The 18,520-nt window shown below is 39.5% G+C and overlaps 2 protein-coding genes across 5 annotated transcripts; both read left to right on the top strand.

The window, feature by feature from the left end:
• The first annotated feature begins 297 nt into the window (after positions 1-297).
• Positions 298-15,243, top strand: LOC122990195 (ankyrin repeat domain-containing protein 31-like). 4 transcript variants are annotated; one of them, XM_044363403.1, is made up of 12 exons: positions 298-403; positions 4,493-4,787; positions 4,879-5,031; positions 5,123-5,265; positions 6,561-6,735; positions 8,398-8,567; positions 8,762-8,858; positions 9,143-9,239; positions 10,225-10,807; positions 11,289-11,429; positions 14,324-14,456; positions 14,721-15,243. In XM_044363403.1, exons 2-12 carry the CDS (start codon positions 4,505-4,507, stop codon positions 14,870-14,872), a joined length of 2,127 nt encoding a protein of 708 aa, XP_044219338.1. In that variant the 5' UTR covers positions 298-403; positions 4,493-4,504; the 3' UTR covers positions 14,873-15,243. The 4 variants fall into 4 exon arrangements, with proteins under 4 accessions (XP_044219338.1, XP_044219347.1, XP_044219328.1 ...); XM_044363412.1 differs by lacking the exon at positions 298-403 and having other exon boundaries at positions 4,144-4,787; positions 4,882-5,031; XM_044363393.1 differs by lacking the exon at positions 298-403 and having other exon boundaries at positions 4,144-4,787.
• Positions 15,244-15,330: 87 nt separating this feature from the next.
• LOC122990232 (beta-1,3-galactosyl-O-glycosyl-glycoprotein beta-1,6-N-acetylglucosaminyltransferase 4-like) lies at positions 15,331-18,463 on the top strand. Its single transcript, XM_044363481.1, has 3 exons — positions 15,331-15,698; positions 16,032-16,121; positions 16,530-18,463. The coding sequence occupies exon 3, from the start codon at positions 16,531-16,533 to the stop codon at positions 17,818-17,820; it is 1,290 nt and encodes a 429-aa protein (XP_044219416.1). The 5' UTR covers positions 15,331-15,698; positions 16,032-16,121; position 16,530; the 3' UTR covers positions 17,821-18,463.
• Positions 18,464-18,520: the final 57 nt, after the last annotated feature.

Genomic DNA, 18,520 nt, shown 5'->3' with positions numbered 1-18,520 from the left:
TTAAGTGTGGTGATTTAATCTATACAGGAAAAATAATTCAAAGCTTTATGAAAGTCCTTAAAGATTCCTGGTTTCGATAATACTTTAATACTTTTAATACTTATAATTCCTGCATGTATATCATGAAATATATATATCTGTTTTTCAGGTTTGGATGCCTTGGCGATTTTAGCCTCTTTTTAGGGGTGCTCACCTAAATTTCATCTCAGCACTCCTTAAAAAAAAAGATAACTTTTATTATTTTCTGAAATCATTTTGAGCCCTCTATTTAGCGGACTCGTCTGGGGGCTTAAATGCTTTTAAATTGAAAATCAGCAACGTTCTTCCTGCCACCTCTAATTTCAACCTGAGCGCGCGAGATAGCTAAAGTGTGAATGTAAGACGTCACGGCGCAGAAAAGTAAGTAAGTTGAAACGTTAGTAAATAAAATTGCTGAATGTGTTGACAGAGAACGTTGAGTGAAATTGGTCGTTATTACAGTGCAGTTGATATGATGTATCAATATGATTTTGACTTTAGGCTCAGGGGTGGAGAAGTTATCAGACACCTTTCAGAACGAGCCATAATGTTAATTACCGATAGTTTCAGATGTCACGTTTATTAGCGAGCTCACGAGCTAGCTAGCTAACGGCTAACGTTCGATAATCTCTCAGCTAAATTAGCTTGCTTGTAAATTTGTTAATTTCAGATTTTAAACATGGCAATGTGTGAACGCAATTTATATGGATACTGTTAAAGTTAGTTAACGTTGTTTGTTTGGGTCACTGAGTTATAGCAAAGTCTAAGACTTAGAGAGTGTGTGGTTATCGTTCCATGGTGTGAATAGTGTCAAGGAACATTACCTGACGTTATTCACTAGCTAGTAAGTCTGCTTGCACACTTGCCACCTAACAAGCTAACTGATGCACTTTATTATTTCAGTTAAAGGTGGTCACAATGTTTCTTATTCTGATAGAATGGGGCCTTATGGTATGGACAGTGAACTGAAGCATTGGAACAGAAAATGTGTCTCGTGCGCTCTTTCTGTTATTGCAGCCACTGAACTTTTTCAAAGTTGTTTCGGGTCTCAGACTGTTAACTGGTATCAGTTATCAGTTTTCCTCTGGCCCTGCCCAGATGTACAGATTGGAGGGACGGCCTGATCTGACAATATCTGTATTGTATGATGCTTCTTTCGTTGCTTGATATAGTGGACTGTCCCCATGTGGTTCAGAGACGTTTTGTACATTTCTCCTGATATCTGCTTTGCTATAACTTGATCTTTTACTTTTGAAAGTTCTGGTCATTATGATCGAGTCTTTGCTTTCTATAATATATAGAAAAATATTAATGTATTCATTGTTTTCCAGTGAAATTAGTGATTTAGCAGGGTTTTTCTGGCAAGGCACTGTATGTGTGTCACATTCTCATTAGTGGCTGAGCCTCTTAAAGGTCTGATCCTCAGCGAGGGAAGGATAAGTTCATCTAGTACATGTCTATCTCAGTCCTCATTCAGTTTTTGACCACCAGGTGGGTCTGATGATTCAAAAGCTGCTGTGGGTCCAGAGACAATGATAATAGTGCCAATGCACAAAATGTTCAGTTTTCATGCTGCATGGATCTTTTTTCAGTGGTGGAAATTTGAGTCTAGATAACAAGTACACAGATACCATCTGAAGCACTGTATTGTTAATATACTAAATGCTCATGTTCTAAAAATGGCATCAGTGCACTTCTACTCAAGTTAATCCTTGACAACCAATTGTGAACAATAATACAGTGGATATAATGTATCAGCAGTGAAGGATGGCACAGAGTTTGCATTGTCATCTATGAAAAGGTCTAATTAGACAAGGTTGAGAAAAACATCCATTCTCAAGTTATAATATGCAACAGCAGGACAGAGGAAGGAATTGACCTGCTCTAACAGGGTGAATCATTGGACTTCGATGGGGCTCTCACTGCTTATATTACACAAGTCCAGCTAAGTCCAGCTGACTCTGTTTAGTCTATTTGTCTTATCAGAGGGGCGACAGAATCAAACCCTCACAAGACCCACACTGACAACACATGCAAGTCCTCACAAGGTGAATAATTCAGTCCAGAGAGTAAATCCTTAGATAAACAGATTTTTTGCAGAGCCAGAAATATGCTTTTTAAGACACCTGCAATTCAATCTACCAACTTATTGTAGCTCTGAAACAGAGGATGGCCTCCCAGTACCTGAACAACAGATAACATCTACCTTAAAGGAACAGTGTGTAAGATTTACTGGCTTTTAGTGGAATGGACTGGGCCCATTGGACCATGGCCCTTTATATCTATATAGGGAACGGGTGCCCTACCACAGAGGCCCGCCATGTTGCACCGCCATGTTTTTACAGTAGCCCAGAACAGACAAACCAAACTGGCTCTAGAGAGGCCCTTACGCATTTTTCGCAGCCACTGGAGGTTCTCCTACACGCTTGGAAGGGGAGGCCGAGGGGAGGAGCATGGGTGCAAGAGCTCCGTCTACAGATGGATTTCCTTCAAAAGTGATGTATTTGTTCCGTCATAGTCTGTTTATTTTTACCACTAGCAGAAAAAAGATTTTTATCTGCCACCATATTTTTGCTTTCCATTTTGTATACGATTAAACAGCAAGGGAAAGAGACGCTCGTTGTTCCAGATATCAATGCTTGTTCCAGCTTCCTGCGATTATATATGCACCGATTTATATGTCTTATTTTCTCCAAAATAATCAAAGGTATGGCAGTTTTGTTTAATGTGCACTTTTATCTCTAGGGATGGATACTGAACCCGGGGCTAACTTATTAAAGACCATAGTATTGATAAGCTCTGATGTTACTGATTCTGTTATCGGTACTTTTTAATGTTTTGGTGTAATTTATTATCACACTGCAGCCTCTCCTCTGCTCTCTATGTCTGGGCTGAGCTCCTCCACACAAAGACACACACACACACACACACACACGGAGCGAAGTCAGCGAACAGCAGAACACAGGTGAGGTGAAGATTACTTGAGTTGATGACAGTTACACGGTGGCTGAGACAAACCGGTCCGAGGACAGGATGACCGACTGATACTGACTGATGTCTGTGTTCTTCTGTCTTTCTAAACTTCACTCAGTATTTTGATGTCAGGAATATTATTTATTTTATTGACATTTTAGATGTGTTTACAGTGAGATATTGAGTTTATTTAGTGCCTTTGTTGTTGTAAACATTACTATTGCTGCTCTAAGAATCATTAGGTTATATTTAAAATATAAATAAATTCTAATCCTGTTCTGAATTTATTCTTTTTTAAAAATAATATATTTTTTAAAAAGCAATTATTTATTAACGATAAAGAGTATGATAGGAGTAGTGATGTTAGTGTGAAGTCACATATGTTAATATGAAAGAATTTGAGCATTTTTCTTTTACTGACTGATGTAGATTCTGGTTGCCTTTAAAGTTAATGAAGATAATAAGTGTAGATATTTGTGTTGTTTTTATTCTAAAATATAGTTGGATAGTTAAAATAAGTAGGCCTATAAGGTTTTTGTTCAGTAAGGAGAGAAATAGGACTCCTTCATCACTAATAGCATACTTTTTAAAGCTAAAATGTTTTATTTTATGCCCTTGGACCCTCCTAAGTGACTTCATGCCTTTCGTCATTGTGCAGCTTCGACACACAACCTGGACACCAGCACCCATAAAGGTGTCTTCATTTGGTTGCAATCTTCAACCTCGCCAGCAGATGTCACTAAATCTTACACACTAGTCCTATAAGCTGCTATAATCTATGTGTTTTACAGTTTATCAGGTGACACTGTGTAGTGTGAGAACCATCAGCCACTCTGCAGCTCCCTTCAGCATTACGGATCTTTATACAGTAGTGAGTTTTTTATCATTGGACTGTGGCTACCCAACATTTTGGTTCACTCTCAGTGCTCTCATATAATGTTGCTTATGGCTCCAGCAGGCAGCTGTTTTCAGAGAAAAAGCTCTGAAAACACACTGTTCACTACCTGCTCAGCAGCAAACAGCAAACAGACACAGTGAGCTGTAGACTAGCTGGTGAACATAGTGGAGCATTTAGCAGCTAAAAGAACTAGATATTTCCCTCAGCAGTTGGTAGAGAGCAGAAAGAGATTTCCAAATGAATGATAATGTTGCTCTGTAACTGCGAGATCTGTAAATAAGCAACTATTCGCTAACAAGTTTGCCAACTTAAAAGCTGATGATACGTCAATGCTATGTTCATAACTTGTCTTAGCTTCTCCCAGATGAACCAAAAATCAGATATTGCAGGTTTAATGAATGGGGTTGATGTCTTCTACAAGTTTATCAGTTGACATCAAACAGTGCTTTCCCTATTGTGACTATTGTGTTTCTTTAATTCATCCTCATGATGATATAGCAAAACAAGAAAAGTATGAATGTGCACAACAGGCAGAATAGTGTATGAGGAATTTGGAAATACTTTCAAAACTGTTGCTTTTCTGAATGTGTATTTTTCTTCAAGAGACATTTTAGAATGACTGACAGCTGTTATCAGGAATATGAGAAGAACAGCGATGCATCATCTTCAGACGATGACTCTATAAGCCTGTTGCATGATCCTTACGCGTGCCAAAGCAGAGGGGCAGCTGAGGACATGGAGATAAGTGATTTAGCTTCACAAGATGGAAACAAGGAGCAGAAAAACAAAGTGGAGATGGAGATTAATCAACTGAAAGCAGCCCATCCAGGGGCAGATCCAAGGATATCCTGCTGTAGCCAGTCTGCAGCAGGCCATGCTGATTCTGCATCTCAATCAGGTAATTAAGCCAGAGACTCCTGAAACATCATGTATATGACATTGAAAGTATTATTCCGTCTAATGTTATATCTTGATTTTATTCTTCAAAGTAGCAAATGTAAAAAAACCCGGAAAGATACGACTTCGCAAGAGAGACGGAAAGGGAGAGACTCTCCTTCACAAAGCATGCAAGAGAAAAGATCTGACCCGAGTCAAAGCGCTCATTCAGGCTGGGATCAGTGTCAACATGGAAGATTATGCAGGTTTGTTGCATCACTTATTTGCCATTCATCACTTTAATACACAAACTGTTCCAAACTGTTTCTGTCAAGAAATGTTGACTTGAATTGTCAGGCTGGACAGCTCTCCATGAGGCATCTGCCGTGGGTCACGAGGCAGCGGTTGAGGAACTGTTGAAGGCTGGAGCTAATGTTAATGCTAGAAGCTTTGATGGTGTCACACCCCTACATGATGCTGCTTTCTCTGGACACTATCAGGTGATGGAGAAATTCTTTTCTGTAACAACTTTCCATACATCCAAAGAGAGCAAAAGTTGTGGCGTCACTTTCAAGATAGCCACGTTTTCACAGGTTTTTGTAAATTTTGTTAACTGTTTGTGTGATCCCTCCATGAATTTCTGGAATTTCTGAAAAACTGAAACATGTTCCTTAGGTTTACGATCCATTTCTCTACTCTGTCCATGACCTGAAATACTGTTGAGCAGCATTATGTTTTAGGGCTGGATGTTTAGTCATTTGTGTTACAACATGTCAGTGTGCTTTTAAATACAGTTTTCTTCAGAACCCAAAAGTTAGAGTTTCATTTAGGCTCTCTATATTTGTAATACATTATATATTGATGATATAAACTTTTGTAATCTGTTATAATGTATGATTAGAACATTATGAATATGACCATAAGCCATATACAATAGGCTTTCTCAGTGGTGACCTCAGTTATTAGAGAGTATGCAATTTGTTTCTGCCTTTTTTTCCAGATAAAAGCCCCATTAACATGGTGATGGAGTCAGTTGACATGTTGGGGCCCACTATCAACATTTAGATCATTTGTTCTCCATAATGATTGCTCTAATTACTTTTCATGACAGGTTATAAGTTGTTATAGACATCATGATTATTATCTTGACTAATCGATTAAGTTGTTTGGTCTATAAAATCTCAGAAAATGGTGAAAAATTTCAGTCAGTGTTTCCCAAAGCCCAAGGTGACATCCTCAACTGTCCTCTTTTGTCCCAACCAACAGTTCACAACCCAAACACACATATCCTAACATAGTGAGGGACTCAGACAGACAGAGAATATGATATATATTAATGAGTACAGTGTTAATTAATTCTTACAGTGCATGATATCTGTGTGATATACTGCATTATGCTGGTATGTACTCTTGAGTGGACAGGTATTAGGTACAACCCCACTTTCACTGAAAGTATGCATATCAACAAGTGATGCATCACATGAGTGCAGTGTGTGGTATACAATAGGCAGATCAGTGTATTAGTATCAGTTGGAATGGGGGTGGGGGGGGGGACCAGAACCAGTCACATCAAACTTTAATGTTGTCACAGAATAGCATCTCAAAATGAGCTGCCAGTGGCCTTATTGGCTGCCAATGTTGTGTGTCTCCAGTGAACACAGTAGCATCAAAACTGGATGCAGAGCAGAATCTCTGGGATTCATAGTAGTTCCTTTGTATAATATGAAAAAACACAAGCTCTTGAAAGATTTGGTTACTCACAAGATGTTGTGAAATGTGTATATGTGTGCTGTAGGTAGTGAAGCTTCTCCTCCAACATGGCTCAAACCCCAGAGACAGGAATGTTGGTGGCCTCAGTGCATTGGACATGGCAGAGGAGGAGAATGTTAAAGAACTGCTCTTAACTTTGCAAGCATCTTCTGTGGTACATGAGCAGACTGGTGAAGCCTCTGCACAATACAGACAACCTGGTAAGCTACCTTACACATTCCAAACTGCACTGAAGAAATGTGTCTGTTCTCATTTTCATCGTAGGGCAAATGTGATCTGTGCATTTTATTTTGAGACACAGAAATTGTAATGCATAGAAAATAGCCATAGTGTCACATTCTTGCCAGTCACACATTAGGGCAAGCATATATACCATTGTATACACACACTTACACTGTCTTACAGACAAAATAAAAACAGTACATTCATGAATAAGGAATGAAGGGCCTCAGAGATTCCACTGGTGACTCAGTTTCAGCTCTGCTTGCTTACATTGGTTGTAAACAACAAATACTGAGCTAGTGATAAACAGAAGCTATGTATTTAGTCATATTTTGGCAGACAGTGTAACATTAATGCAAATTTTATATTATTATTTGCACACTGAAAATAACAATATTTTTATTTGACATTACTGATTTATATTATTTATGATCACTTGATTACATGATTACTTTTGTGGTTCTTGTTTTTCCTCCTACTTTTTTATACGTACTTGAATTTGACGTACTTGAGAGAGAGAGAACATGACATGACATGACATGACATGACATGACATGACATGACATGACATTGTGGTTATGTGGCATGCACAGTAACTATTTGGCTACTGGGGTGCTACCCTGTCCTGGCTTTTAAACTATCATGTCAAGAAAAACAGTAAAAGATAAAAAAAACAGGTTCCCCAATAGTAAGACATATAATGTAAGATGTCTAAATTAAGTACATTTTGCTTGTTTTGTTGAAGGAAAGGTAATGTTAGACGTGCTAAAAGACTAATAACATATATTCTTTTAACTCACAAGACATGGAAGCGGGATTGTACAGAGGCCCCACTACTCATGCATTCCCTTGCAATACTTATCACGTTCCCCCTGATCCAGAACAGTTAGTGTGTCCTTGAGAGAGTTAGAATACATTGCCAGTTTAGGGTAACACACTGCAGATGCCACTGGCTGGGACCATGGTTGAGGCAGTGACTGTTACTAACTGTGTGGTTGTTGTTATGATGCTATGAATATGGCTATAGTTTATGTACTGTGGCTACCCATACTGCTCATTAACATTAAATGAAAAAGTATCCATATAGAGCAACAAAAACAGCCTATTGTCATAATCACAGCTATAGCCTGTGGGAATGATGGCCACAACAGCAGACTGGTATAATACGGAGTAGAGAACTAGTTGAACTAGTCTCTGTTAGGCTGCAATGATACAGACTAGCGACTGAGTAAGCTACAGCTGAGGGTGTACACGCTCACTCTGTGTTCACAACCAGAGGCTGTAACTGATACATAACATCTAATATTATATCATAATACTGCTCATCCTTCCTCTAAGGATCAGAGGGAACGCAAAACATATTGTAAGAAAACACAAAAGTAGTTCACAAAATAATTCCCACCAGGATTTTGGGGGCTCCACAGGATTGTAATCCCTGAATGTGATGTTTTAGTTTGGTCAATGCAGTGGGTCTTCACTGCACAGATTCTCAAGTTGAAACAGTAAAATTTAGATAACTTAACTAGACTTCGATTTGTGTCAAAATCTATGTATAAATTGTGTTGGATCTATTACTTATTTCAAGACTTTGGATGTCCTAGAGTGATTGCAGGTAAGGTCTGAGAGCAGGATTCTTTCAGGTGACACATCTTCAGAGGTTCAGGGCCACAAGCAGCTCTCCTGCCAGAACAGCTTCGGTCCCAGCCGCAGTGACACGTCAAATGTACAGTCCAGAGACTCAGGTGACAGAGATGGAGCCAGAGAGCCCAGTGACATTCAGCTGAGAAAGAAAGACACCATCACTGATAATGTGAGAGCTCTTTAAAGATACCTTTAGACCTGAGGCTGGATTAAATGTACACAGACAGAAAGGGTCTTTTTAACCATTTGTGGCACAGGTCCAATCATCAGAAGCCATCCTTCTCTTTAGGAGTTTTGAAAAGCTTTACTGCTTCTACAACTTTCCTGTTCGTTCATTAACTGTAACTGTTTTTTTTTTTATAGCTGATTCATTCAGAGGCCATAAGAGAGGTTTTGGAGGAGGTGGGGAAGAAGCAAACAGAAATGTTGACTTGGCCTCTAACAGAACCAGCGGATGCAGGTAGAGCAGCAACAAACAGTCCAGCCTGCTATACTGAAGCAGCAGTTACATTTATATTTATATTTTAATGTTTGAAGTGCACTCAGAGAGAATTACACACCATAACTGGTCAACAGGATCAAAGCATTTCAAGCTGGTAATGCAAATGAAATTATATGTAAAAGTAGCTTTGTTTAGAGTATGAGATATAGCTACTATAGACCAAAGGTTTCAAAGAGAGGAAAACCAGAAATATAGAATATTGAATGTGTATAATTCACAGTAGTCTTTCTGTTGTTTTTCAGACAAATATCATACAGCTCTAAAACAGATCCAGTGTGTGCTGATTGACATACTCGCCAAGCAGCACTTGGAGAAGGATAATCTTGCCCACAAGTACTGGTCAGTTCACGAACTTCTCTCATCCTTTACTGAAAAGAGGCTTTGTGAGTCAGCAGTAAAAGTTACTGTGTGTTCAGAACGTTGCAAAATTACATAAATGAAAGTCAACTATTTACTTAAAGGCAGAATGAGTAGGATTTTCCTAAAAAAAAAAAACAGTGTATAGACTCATACAAAAATAATCCCTCTCAATCATCACTTATGAGCCACTAGAAGTGTTTGACAGTGTCCGTATCTGCAGAGACGCTGCCTTCAGCCTGTATTTTCTTATTATTTTTGCTGTGTTCGGGGCATTTCTGGGCATCAACCTTTGGGCAGTGGGTGTGTAGCCCCCAGCACAGTGCACATAACAGTGCACAGGGTGTGAAGAACGTAGCAACTAATGGTGCTCTATTGGACTGAGATCTGGTGACCTTGGAGGCCACTGAACTCATTGTCATGTTGATGGAACTAGCTTGAGATGACTGGAGGTAGCCATGATGACTTTAAAGGGCTGGAATACAAGAAAAATGAGTTTTGGGGTGATAAGGGTGATGGTGGGCCCTCCTGTGCTTTAAAGTGACTCAATTCTGTCTCCTTGGTCTTTTTGAGTTATTTGAATGTTGAGGTGGTACCTGTTATTAGGTCACACCAGAAAGTCAAATCAAATATGCAGGAAGCTTTAGCATGAGCCACCCCTGCCATAACTTCTGAGAATACTTGAAGTGTTGCTTGTTGTTCAGCAGCTAAAAGTCTTAACAGCCTTCTAGAGGATGGAAATTTACATCAAGAATGGCTGAAATTACCTGTTTCTATTCACTGCCATCTGTCTAGTAAAGGTAAAACAAAGTTAAAAGCTAAAAGTTAGTTTCATGCTTTAAAAAGCACAGTGGTTGCTATCCATTACTAGCTACTAGCATCACAGTCCCACTCAAGGTTTCTGTTATCATTGCACCAGCACACCAGTTCCCCAAATAATAACTGTGTTGTTTGACTCTTGGTCCAGGAGTGTGTCTGAATCCCTTCGGCAACGTGTGTTGAAAAGTCAACTGATCTCCCTCGCTTCATGTCAGAGGAACTTAGTGGTGATCCTCCAGAAGCAAATGCATTTGGTAGAGGTGTATGTAACCATGAAGGCCAAACTCTCCACTCGGTCTCCCATATATCAAGGCAGTCCAGTAGTGAGACAGCAGCCAGATCACTTCTCAACTCCAGCTTCCAGAGCTGCCTCTTCTAAAGGTAGGGAGGTGCACATGTGCTTTCCAAACAACTGTAATCAAGACAGACAAAGAAAGGAAAGCCATGAGCCAGTTACACAGGCCAGCCTGTTGAGATCAGCACCTTCAAGCAATGCCAAAGATGTTACCGTGCAAAGACCTCCTGCTCCCTCACCAACCCAGGGGACAAAGGTCAACAGTGGTCAGAGAAGACCTCCACAACCAGGAAACACTTTGCAACACATAAACTTTCAGATGAAAGGAAAGAATGCACTGATACAGACAAGAGCTGAAGACAAAAGCAGACACCTCTCTAAGCTCATACAGGAAGGGAAAATGCCATCTGGAAGTGTTCTACAGCTGTTTTTGAAGGTGAGGCAAAGATCTCCTCCTCATTAAACTTTTTGAATTCTTGTCTTCATCTTGTTCTTTTGTCACCAAACACACTTAATTGCTTAAAACCTGTACATAATTAAACCTGTTTTCCTAAAGGTAAAAAGGTAAAAAACCAAAGGTAAAAATAGCATGTGGTCCATGTATATAGACATCACACAACACAAACAAAAAAAAAAATCCTCAAACTCCATGAAAATGATTTTTCCATTGGCACATTTGATGTGGAGCTTTCACATTTAATTATGGTATCACTGGATGCCGGATACTGTCTGATACTGCAGCGAGTGCCAGCTGCTGACTGCCATTCTACAGTTTATGTATGAATGGGGCCCTGGACATTGGCTGATAAACCTGTCTTCTGCTCTTTGTTAGGCTATTTTTGCCAGTACTGCTGTCCTGGAAAGAAAATGTCATGTCTTAAATGAATAAAACAACCTGTCTGTCTTGCATCCTTTAGGGTCATTGGCACCTTGCTAATGTGCGGGGGGATGGGTCGATAAAGGACAGTAAAGGAAAGTTGCACTCGGCTCCAGAGCGCTGGCTGGAGTCTATCTTTGGTAACTACATCCCTGTAAGCTCAACGTACGCCTGGGACAAGGTTAGACACAAGGCTTTAATCTTATCACAACACTCAAAACATAAGAATGGCTGGAGAAACAGGAAACACTGTATCTGTTGGCCCTCTGTTGTAACTTACACAAACTGGTGGTTTTGCCTGAGGCCACGTTCAGACAAAAGCACTGTGTTTGTTCATTCCATGAGACTACTTTCCACTAAGGTAGTGTTTTAGCATCTTATAAGCCTTCAAACTCATGGATCTATTTCTCTGACTGGACTTCCTGAACTGTATGACATTATTTCGCCAGTATCTGAACAACACACCCACACATACAACATACAACAAGGTACGTGGCTGAAATCAAGCCTGGGACATTGAGACATTGCAGTCATAGTATTTCATGTGTGTTTTAACCACTCGGCCACCACAATGCCCAGCATTTTTTGACACAGTAGTCAGTTTGTCCATTTGAGCAAAATGTTGGTTCAGAGCAAGATGCATTACATCGACAAATACAGACTGATACCATGAACTTTGTTGTAGATCATTATCTTCTCCAGAAGATGATTCCTAATGTTTTGGTGACTGTGACCTTTCCTTTCCTTATTGTGGGGTGCAGTAAACATTGAAAGTTTCAAGTGTCTCTTAGATAACCAGACCGACTGAAGGTTCCCAGAACTGAACTTAAAGGACTATTCCGGTTTATTTTAACATGGCACATTTCCCATAAATGTTGCCATTGTGGCTTTATGGGTCATGCTAACATTGCTCTCTCCAGCTCCATAATAGAGATTTGGGGAAACAAGTACTTGCTCAAAACAACGTATATGGGATCAAGCTGCACGAATCTCCTACAGCTCTCCAAACAAACATGATTTTATATTAATCATTTCAAACATTTGTTTCTGAGTCTGAACAAAAGTGAATACAGAAACTAGCTGTTGGTGTAGCGGCTTTATGGCTAACTGCATAGGGAACTACATCTGGAAAGGCTCGCTGGCTAACCTAACAGCGCTGCATATTCATCCATGTGCACTGGTTTGTTAACATGTGTGAGGCAGGCTTTCACCGCGGTTACACTGTGTTCCAAAGAAACTCAAGAAAACAAAGTATAATTACTGATTACCCCATGGACTAACATGAGGACAATGGCAAGTTCACTTTGATGGCCAGCTGCATTTATTCGAACTGGAGTACACCAAGAGGAGCTAAAACAAATGGAAGAAGAAAGATGAAGAATGGAAGAACATGAAGAACATTTACCTCACAGAAACTGACAAGTGAGGAGGAAAGCTTTTGCTGCAGAGTGAGACCTGCTCATGCTACACTCAGAAAATCTAGGAACGTCCACAGATGTGAGTGATCCCAGCTGTGTAATCACAACAAATACATTTTGAGCTCTTATTAACATTGTCGTCCTAGAGACTGTTTCTCCTCCACAGAATCAAATGGATGGTAAGAAAAATGTGATTCTAACATGTAAAACGCTATGTGAGGGATGACAGTATGTAATTCTCTATCATCCAGCAGTAGTCCATGAAACCTGCAGTTTGTATCTCGTCATTTTATTCCTTCAGTTTGGAATTTTGCAGGCATAAACCATTTATCTCGTCTACTTCTCCAGCAACCAGAACTATCCTTTAAGATAAGAGGAGACCAAGCAGTTGCTGTCTTTGACCCTAATCTTTGGAGTAGTTTACCTCTTATTGTTTAATTATGCAGTTCAACTGAAACTTTAAAAAAAAACTCACTAATGTACTGCATATTCCCCCACTTTTTTAAACTGATGTTTCTTATTTTGTTGTTTTTGTTGATGTTATTTCTATTTTGTAAATTGTTACTATCATGCCTGCTTCATATTTAATATGCCTTTAACTGTTTTTAATATAAAAATCTTTTGTCAGTGTTTCCCTGTTGAGCTGCAGTGGAACAAAGGTGCTAAAAAGAGGAAATTTTGTACTAAAAAGGTTGTAACTTTGTAAGATATCCCCTTGATTTGTCTAATTCATGTTAACATTAAAATACGTAATTGCTTGGAAAGACGGCTGTGGATTTTGTCTCCCATCACTTACATTAAAAGCGTATGATGAAGGGAAAAGAATCTTTCAATGGCCTGTATGAACTGGAGGAATGATAACGGCTGTTTGTTTATATGGGCGCCTGTCTGTTATTTTAAGACAGACTTGAAAAATTGCAAGACTTTAAATGTATGCATATTTATAATGATTTTGACCTTTTATAAGTAAGTAAATAAATAAAAGTTCTTGTTCACATTACTCAATCATAAAGTTTATTTAGTTTAATAAAGTTTATTTATCTAGCGCTTATCAAAACCAAGGTAAGAATACAACAATTGGATAAACTAAGAAAATGGGAATCATGAATAAAATGAACTGTCAGACAGTACAATGCATACAGTGGTGATGATAAACGCTGCCTTCGTTACAGATAGATAAGAGGGTGTTTTTAGGTTCATTTCTATTAGCTGTTAATGCAGGACTGTTTAGTAGATTGTGAAGAATCAGCTCCTGCAGACTGTTTTCCTTCTTTATCTGTTAAAGTGGAACAAGGCATCTGCTGTTTCCTGCCTGCCAGTAGGGGTCTGTGGAGACAGGGCAAGACACAGCAGTAGGCTGTAAATTATTGAGTGTTCACTCTGGAGCTGTGCACGAGCAAACACACTCCTCCTCCTCCTCCTCCGTTTCTTCCATCTCATTGAGAAAATGAAAAATAGCAGAATGCTACAGAGATCTGTTTAATGGTTGCACGGTCCAGAGTGTTGCTGAGAGACATTTGATAGGCCCTCAGGTTTCACATATCCCACCCAGCATAGAGTTACAGACACACTCTCATGAATAAGTCATCATTTATAAGCAGACATCTCAATGGTGTAAAAAGTTATTTCTGATGAATTCCTTTTACTGTTTCACCAGGTGACTTTCAGAGACAAACCTTTGTCTCATTACTTATTGAACACGGAGTCTGAAGGAAACGCACCCCAGATGTGTCCTGAGGAGGATGTTCAACTCTGCAGCGATAGATCTACTCAGGAGACACTGACCACAGGTCTGTTGTTCCCATCTGCTGACATGCTTAACCTCTTCCTCAGCTCCACATACATCCTGCCTTTGATATTTCCTCCAGAGTGACTCAAACAAATAAAGAGGGCAGGCTGAAGTCACTGAAGTGTGGCTTTTTCTATGTCAATAATTAATCACCTGCCTCATGAGTCCCACCTGGAGTTCTCTGTTGCAAACAGCCTCATTAAAACAAATTATACGTTTGTTTAATTTGTCTTTGAATATTTGAATGCCTTTTCTGTTTTTACAGCGGCAGCCAGCCTGAATCGCCTGATGAAAATCAAGAGAATTCATTTGGTGGATGATGACGAGCTGCTGCCAAATGCCATAATGGACTGCTACTGGGAGAAGCTCTTGCAGAAAGACTATTCAGAGTTTGAAGACTGGGGAATTGAATTATAATGAACTCTCGCCACACTTTACTTTTGAACTTATTTTATGATCAGTTTACTCAAAATGAGCGGGGGTAAAATGAGACCTCTACTGAGTGATCCTCTCAAACTGAATGGAACTTAAGATTTTCATTCATTTATCTTCTTATTTCTGTTATATTACACAAGTTTGCCATTTTCATGTATTTGTGCTTTAGGTTCATGTTTTAACTATTTATATCAGCCTAAAAGAGCACTCTCTGCTTGGTAATGTAAAGGTAGGGTTGTCATTTCATACTATATATTAAACTTTATGTTATAGTGTGAATTTCTCTTTTACTTCCATCTGAGCATTGTTCAGGTTCTTACAACATTCATTTTTAAATGTAGTATTTTCTAACTGTTACCAGCATTAAACCAAAACAATAAAAAAAAAATAATGCAGGTAATAATAGCTGTGTCTGGTTTGATGTGTGATCAAAAGCAGCAGCAGCAGGGTGGCAACTGTCAGCTATGGCTTTATGGTTGTATGAAATAATAGCTGCAGCTCTACACTGGTATACTGTAGACTGGACAGACAGATGGTCGGATAGTAGTGTTACAGATATGAGTAGCTTTGCTTGGATCTCCCCTGCTTGTGCTGAGGAGGGTTAATCATTAGAGAGTGGGTGGTAAATATAGCGAGTGGTGGTGATGTGCTGGATGTGGCTGGGCAGGGGGCGGACAGCGATCAGGACTCTCCCCCTGCCACTCCTCTGAACGGTCGCTTCAGTCCGAGATGGAGCTCGGGACATAGCAGACAGGACTCATGACCGCTCGGCTCTATCAAAGCGCACTTTCTTTACGCATGTTATGTGGTAAGTTTTCTGTTCTCGTCTCCGTATGTGCCGTCACACGCTACCGGTTTTGATGAAGTTATTGCAGGATTGAGTGTGGTTGAACGGCACCGTGCCTCATCATGTGATTCTTTTTGGGGCCAAAGGAAAATTTTGAGACGCTGAACTGTGGCTGATGCATAATGCAGGAAAGCATTACGCACCGAGAAGTTTGATTTCCGAGAAAACTGCTCCTCATAAAGAAGGCTTAAGGTTTCTCAGTTGTATTGAATTTGTTAAATCAGTTTGATGTTGCTTTGCTACAATACTCTTTATTTTCATTTCTCTTTGTCTTTTCCCCTACACTTATCCAAGACACATGTGTCATTATATCAAGGCTCTTTGGAAGTGTGGAGAAGGTTTGCATGGCACGAGGGCCGCTCAAAGACCACTTTAGAGAGCAAGGTAAGTTAAACTAGAAACTGATTCTACTAAATATGAATTTCATTTGATTTATTTAATTTGCTTCCTAAACAGTAATTGGACAAACTATTGTAAATATTCATTTAAAATCTTTAAAGTTGTTCATGAAGTAAATTACATAAATTTAAGAAAGTTGCATTGCTGTGTCCCAAGACTTTGAATTTAAATTATTTTCTTTTTTGTAAAGGAATTTCATGCACCTTACCAACAATATAGATATCTAAAAGTGTATTACAGTCATAATGCAATAATGATAATTCAAGTTATTCTGTCTCTTATTTTAAATCACTTAAATATTTAATTTTCTAATTGCTCTTCTCACAACTAGTTAACTACATACTATAGTCAGAATGTTCATTTTCATGTTTTTTTTAATCCATTTATTTCTAGAATGAAAATAAGATGTGCCCACTACCTTCATAGATTGAGACACAGGTGCTTCCTGTTTTCTCTGTGTCTGCTGGTGGTGTGTCTGCTCAAGCTGGTCTACATTAAAGTGACAGTGAGAGACAGCGTCTACATTGAGCCCTATGGAATCACTGTCAGTTTATCCAGAATCCACAACCACAGGTATAATATCAACTGCACCGCCATCTACGAGCTCGACCCTGTGGAGATAGGCAAAGCCCTTGAGATAAAACGGAAAGTCATTGTTGACGTGGATGATGATAGCACTGTCAGTTTAACCTCAGACTGTCAAACCTTTATCAAAACAAGAGGTTACAAAGATGTTCCAGTGTCAAATGCAGAGCATAGCTTCCCATTGGCTTACTCCCTGGTGGTACATAAGAATGCACCCATGGTGGAGCGTATCCTTCATGCCATCTATGCACCTCACAACATCTACTGCATTCATTATGACCAGAAGTCCTCACCAGTCTTTATAAAGGCCATAAAGAACCTGGCTCAGTGTACTCCTAATGTGTTCATTGCCTCAAAATTGGAGTCTGTGGAGTACGCCCACATCAGCAGGCTTAATGCCGACCTCAATTGCATCTCTGACCTGCTAAGGTCACAGGTCAAGTGGAAGTATGTCATCAACCTGTGTGGCCAGGATTTTCCTCTCAAGTCAAACTATGAACTGGTGATGGAGTTGAAGCGGCTGAATGGCAGTAACATGCTGGAGTCCAGTCGCCCCAGTGAACTCAAGAAACAGCGCTTCAGCTTCCAGCATGAGCTGAAAAATGTGCCTTATGAGTACCGCCGTATTCCTGTCAAAACCACAGTGGCCAAAGATGTTCCTCCACATGGTATTGAAATGTTCATCGGTAGCGCATATTTTGTCCTGTCAAGGGATTTTGTGAATTACATGAGCAGCAGCCAGGTGGTGAAGGACTTTCTGGCATGGTCCGCCGACACATACTCACCAGATGAACACTTCTGGGCCACCCTTGTCAGGGTCCCTGGGGTGCCAGGACACATTCCCAGGTCAGAACCGGACATCACAGATCTGAAGAGTAAGACACGACTTGTCAAATGGAACTATTTAGAAGGAAATCTGTATCCTCCCTGCACAGGTACACACATGCGGAGTGTTTGCATTTACGGAGCTGCTGAACTTCGCTGGCTCCTCAACTATGGCCACTGGTTTGCTAACAAATTTGACCCGAAAGTGGACCCAATCCTGATTAAGTGTTTGGAGGAGAAGCTGATGGAGAAACGTCAGTATGTGCAAACATGATACTGATGGAAAGAGGGGAGCGTCAATATGATAAGGTCATGTAATTTAGATTACCTAACACTGTATGGAGAAGCATCATCTGGACCACCTGCAGCATTAAAACAGTGCATCAGTAATCCATCAGTAATTTAACTGGGAATTCTTCAAATTTGTTCTTTTACCTTTGATAACAAGGTATATTTTACTAATATTTCAAAAATATTGATTACTGAACTTTTACTTTTAATGAATGATTTTTACAATGTGCTATTGTGATTTGAATACTTGTTGCTATCCTGCTGCAGCAGGATACTGCACCTGTTCAGCAGAAAATGGTCTTTTCACATTATTCCATTCATTCTAATTAGTGTTTTCTAATTAGTCTGTACCTTTCACTGACCACCCAAGGCATTTAATCAGTAACAGGAGGACACGAAAAAGTGCCTATTTCTAAAAGGATAATGGGTTATTTCAGGAAATGCCATTGTAAAAACAAGTGCCGCTTGATATCACATCCAAATACAGTGTCCATGTTGTTCTTGAATATGATTCCAGATGCTATCAGGACTAGATATACCAAAGACATATGTTCCATGTGTTCTGCAAATCAACTGCTTTTTTGTCATGAAGATAGCAATTTATTTGAAAAAAAAAAAGATTAATATGAAAGATTGTGATCTCTGATGATTTATTTATTTCTGAATAAAAGGATTACATTTCT

This window comes from Thunnus albacares, chromosome 2 (genome assembly GCF_914725855.1).
Source record: "Thunnus albacares chromosome 2, fThuAlb1.1, whole genome shotgun sequence".
Lineage (NCBI taxonomy): Eukaryota > Metazoa > Chordata > Actinopteri > Scombriformes > Scombridae > Thunnus > Thunnus albacares.
Note: the sequence above shows the minus strand (reverse complement) of the source record. Positions and strands in the feature narration are given on the sequence as shown.

Bases quoted from the DNA above. Each gene is read 5' to 3' on its own strand.
- LOC122990232 (XM_044363481.1), top strand. From the start codon at position 16,531: ATGAAAATAAGATGTGCCCACTACCTTCATAGATTGAGACACAGGTGC.
- LOC122990195 (XM_044363403.1), top strand. From the start codon at position 4,505: ATGACTGACAGCTGTTATCAGGAATATGAGAAGAACAGCGATGCATCA. The intron at 5,032-5,122 runs GTTTGTTGCATC...TTGAATTGTCAG, and splicing joins CAACATGGAAGATTATGCAG to GCTGGACAGCTCTCCATGAG. The intron at 6,736-8,397 runs GTAAGCTACCTT...GGATTCTTTCAG, and splicing joins TGCACAATACAGACAACCTG to GTGACACATCTTCAGAGGTT.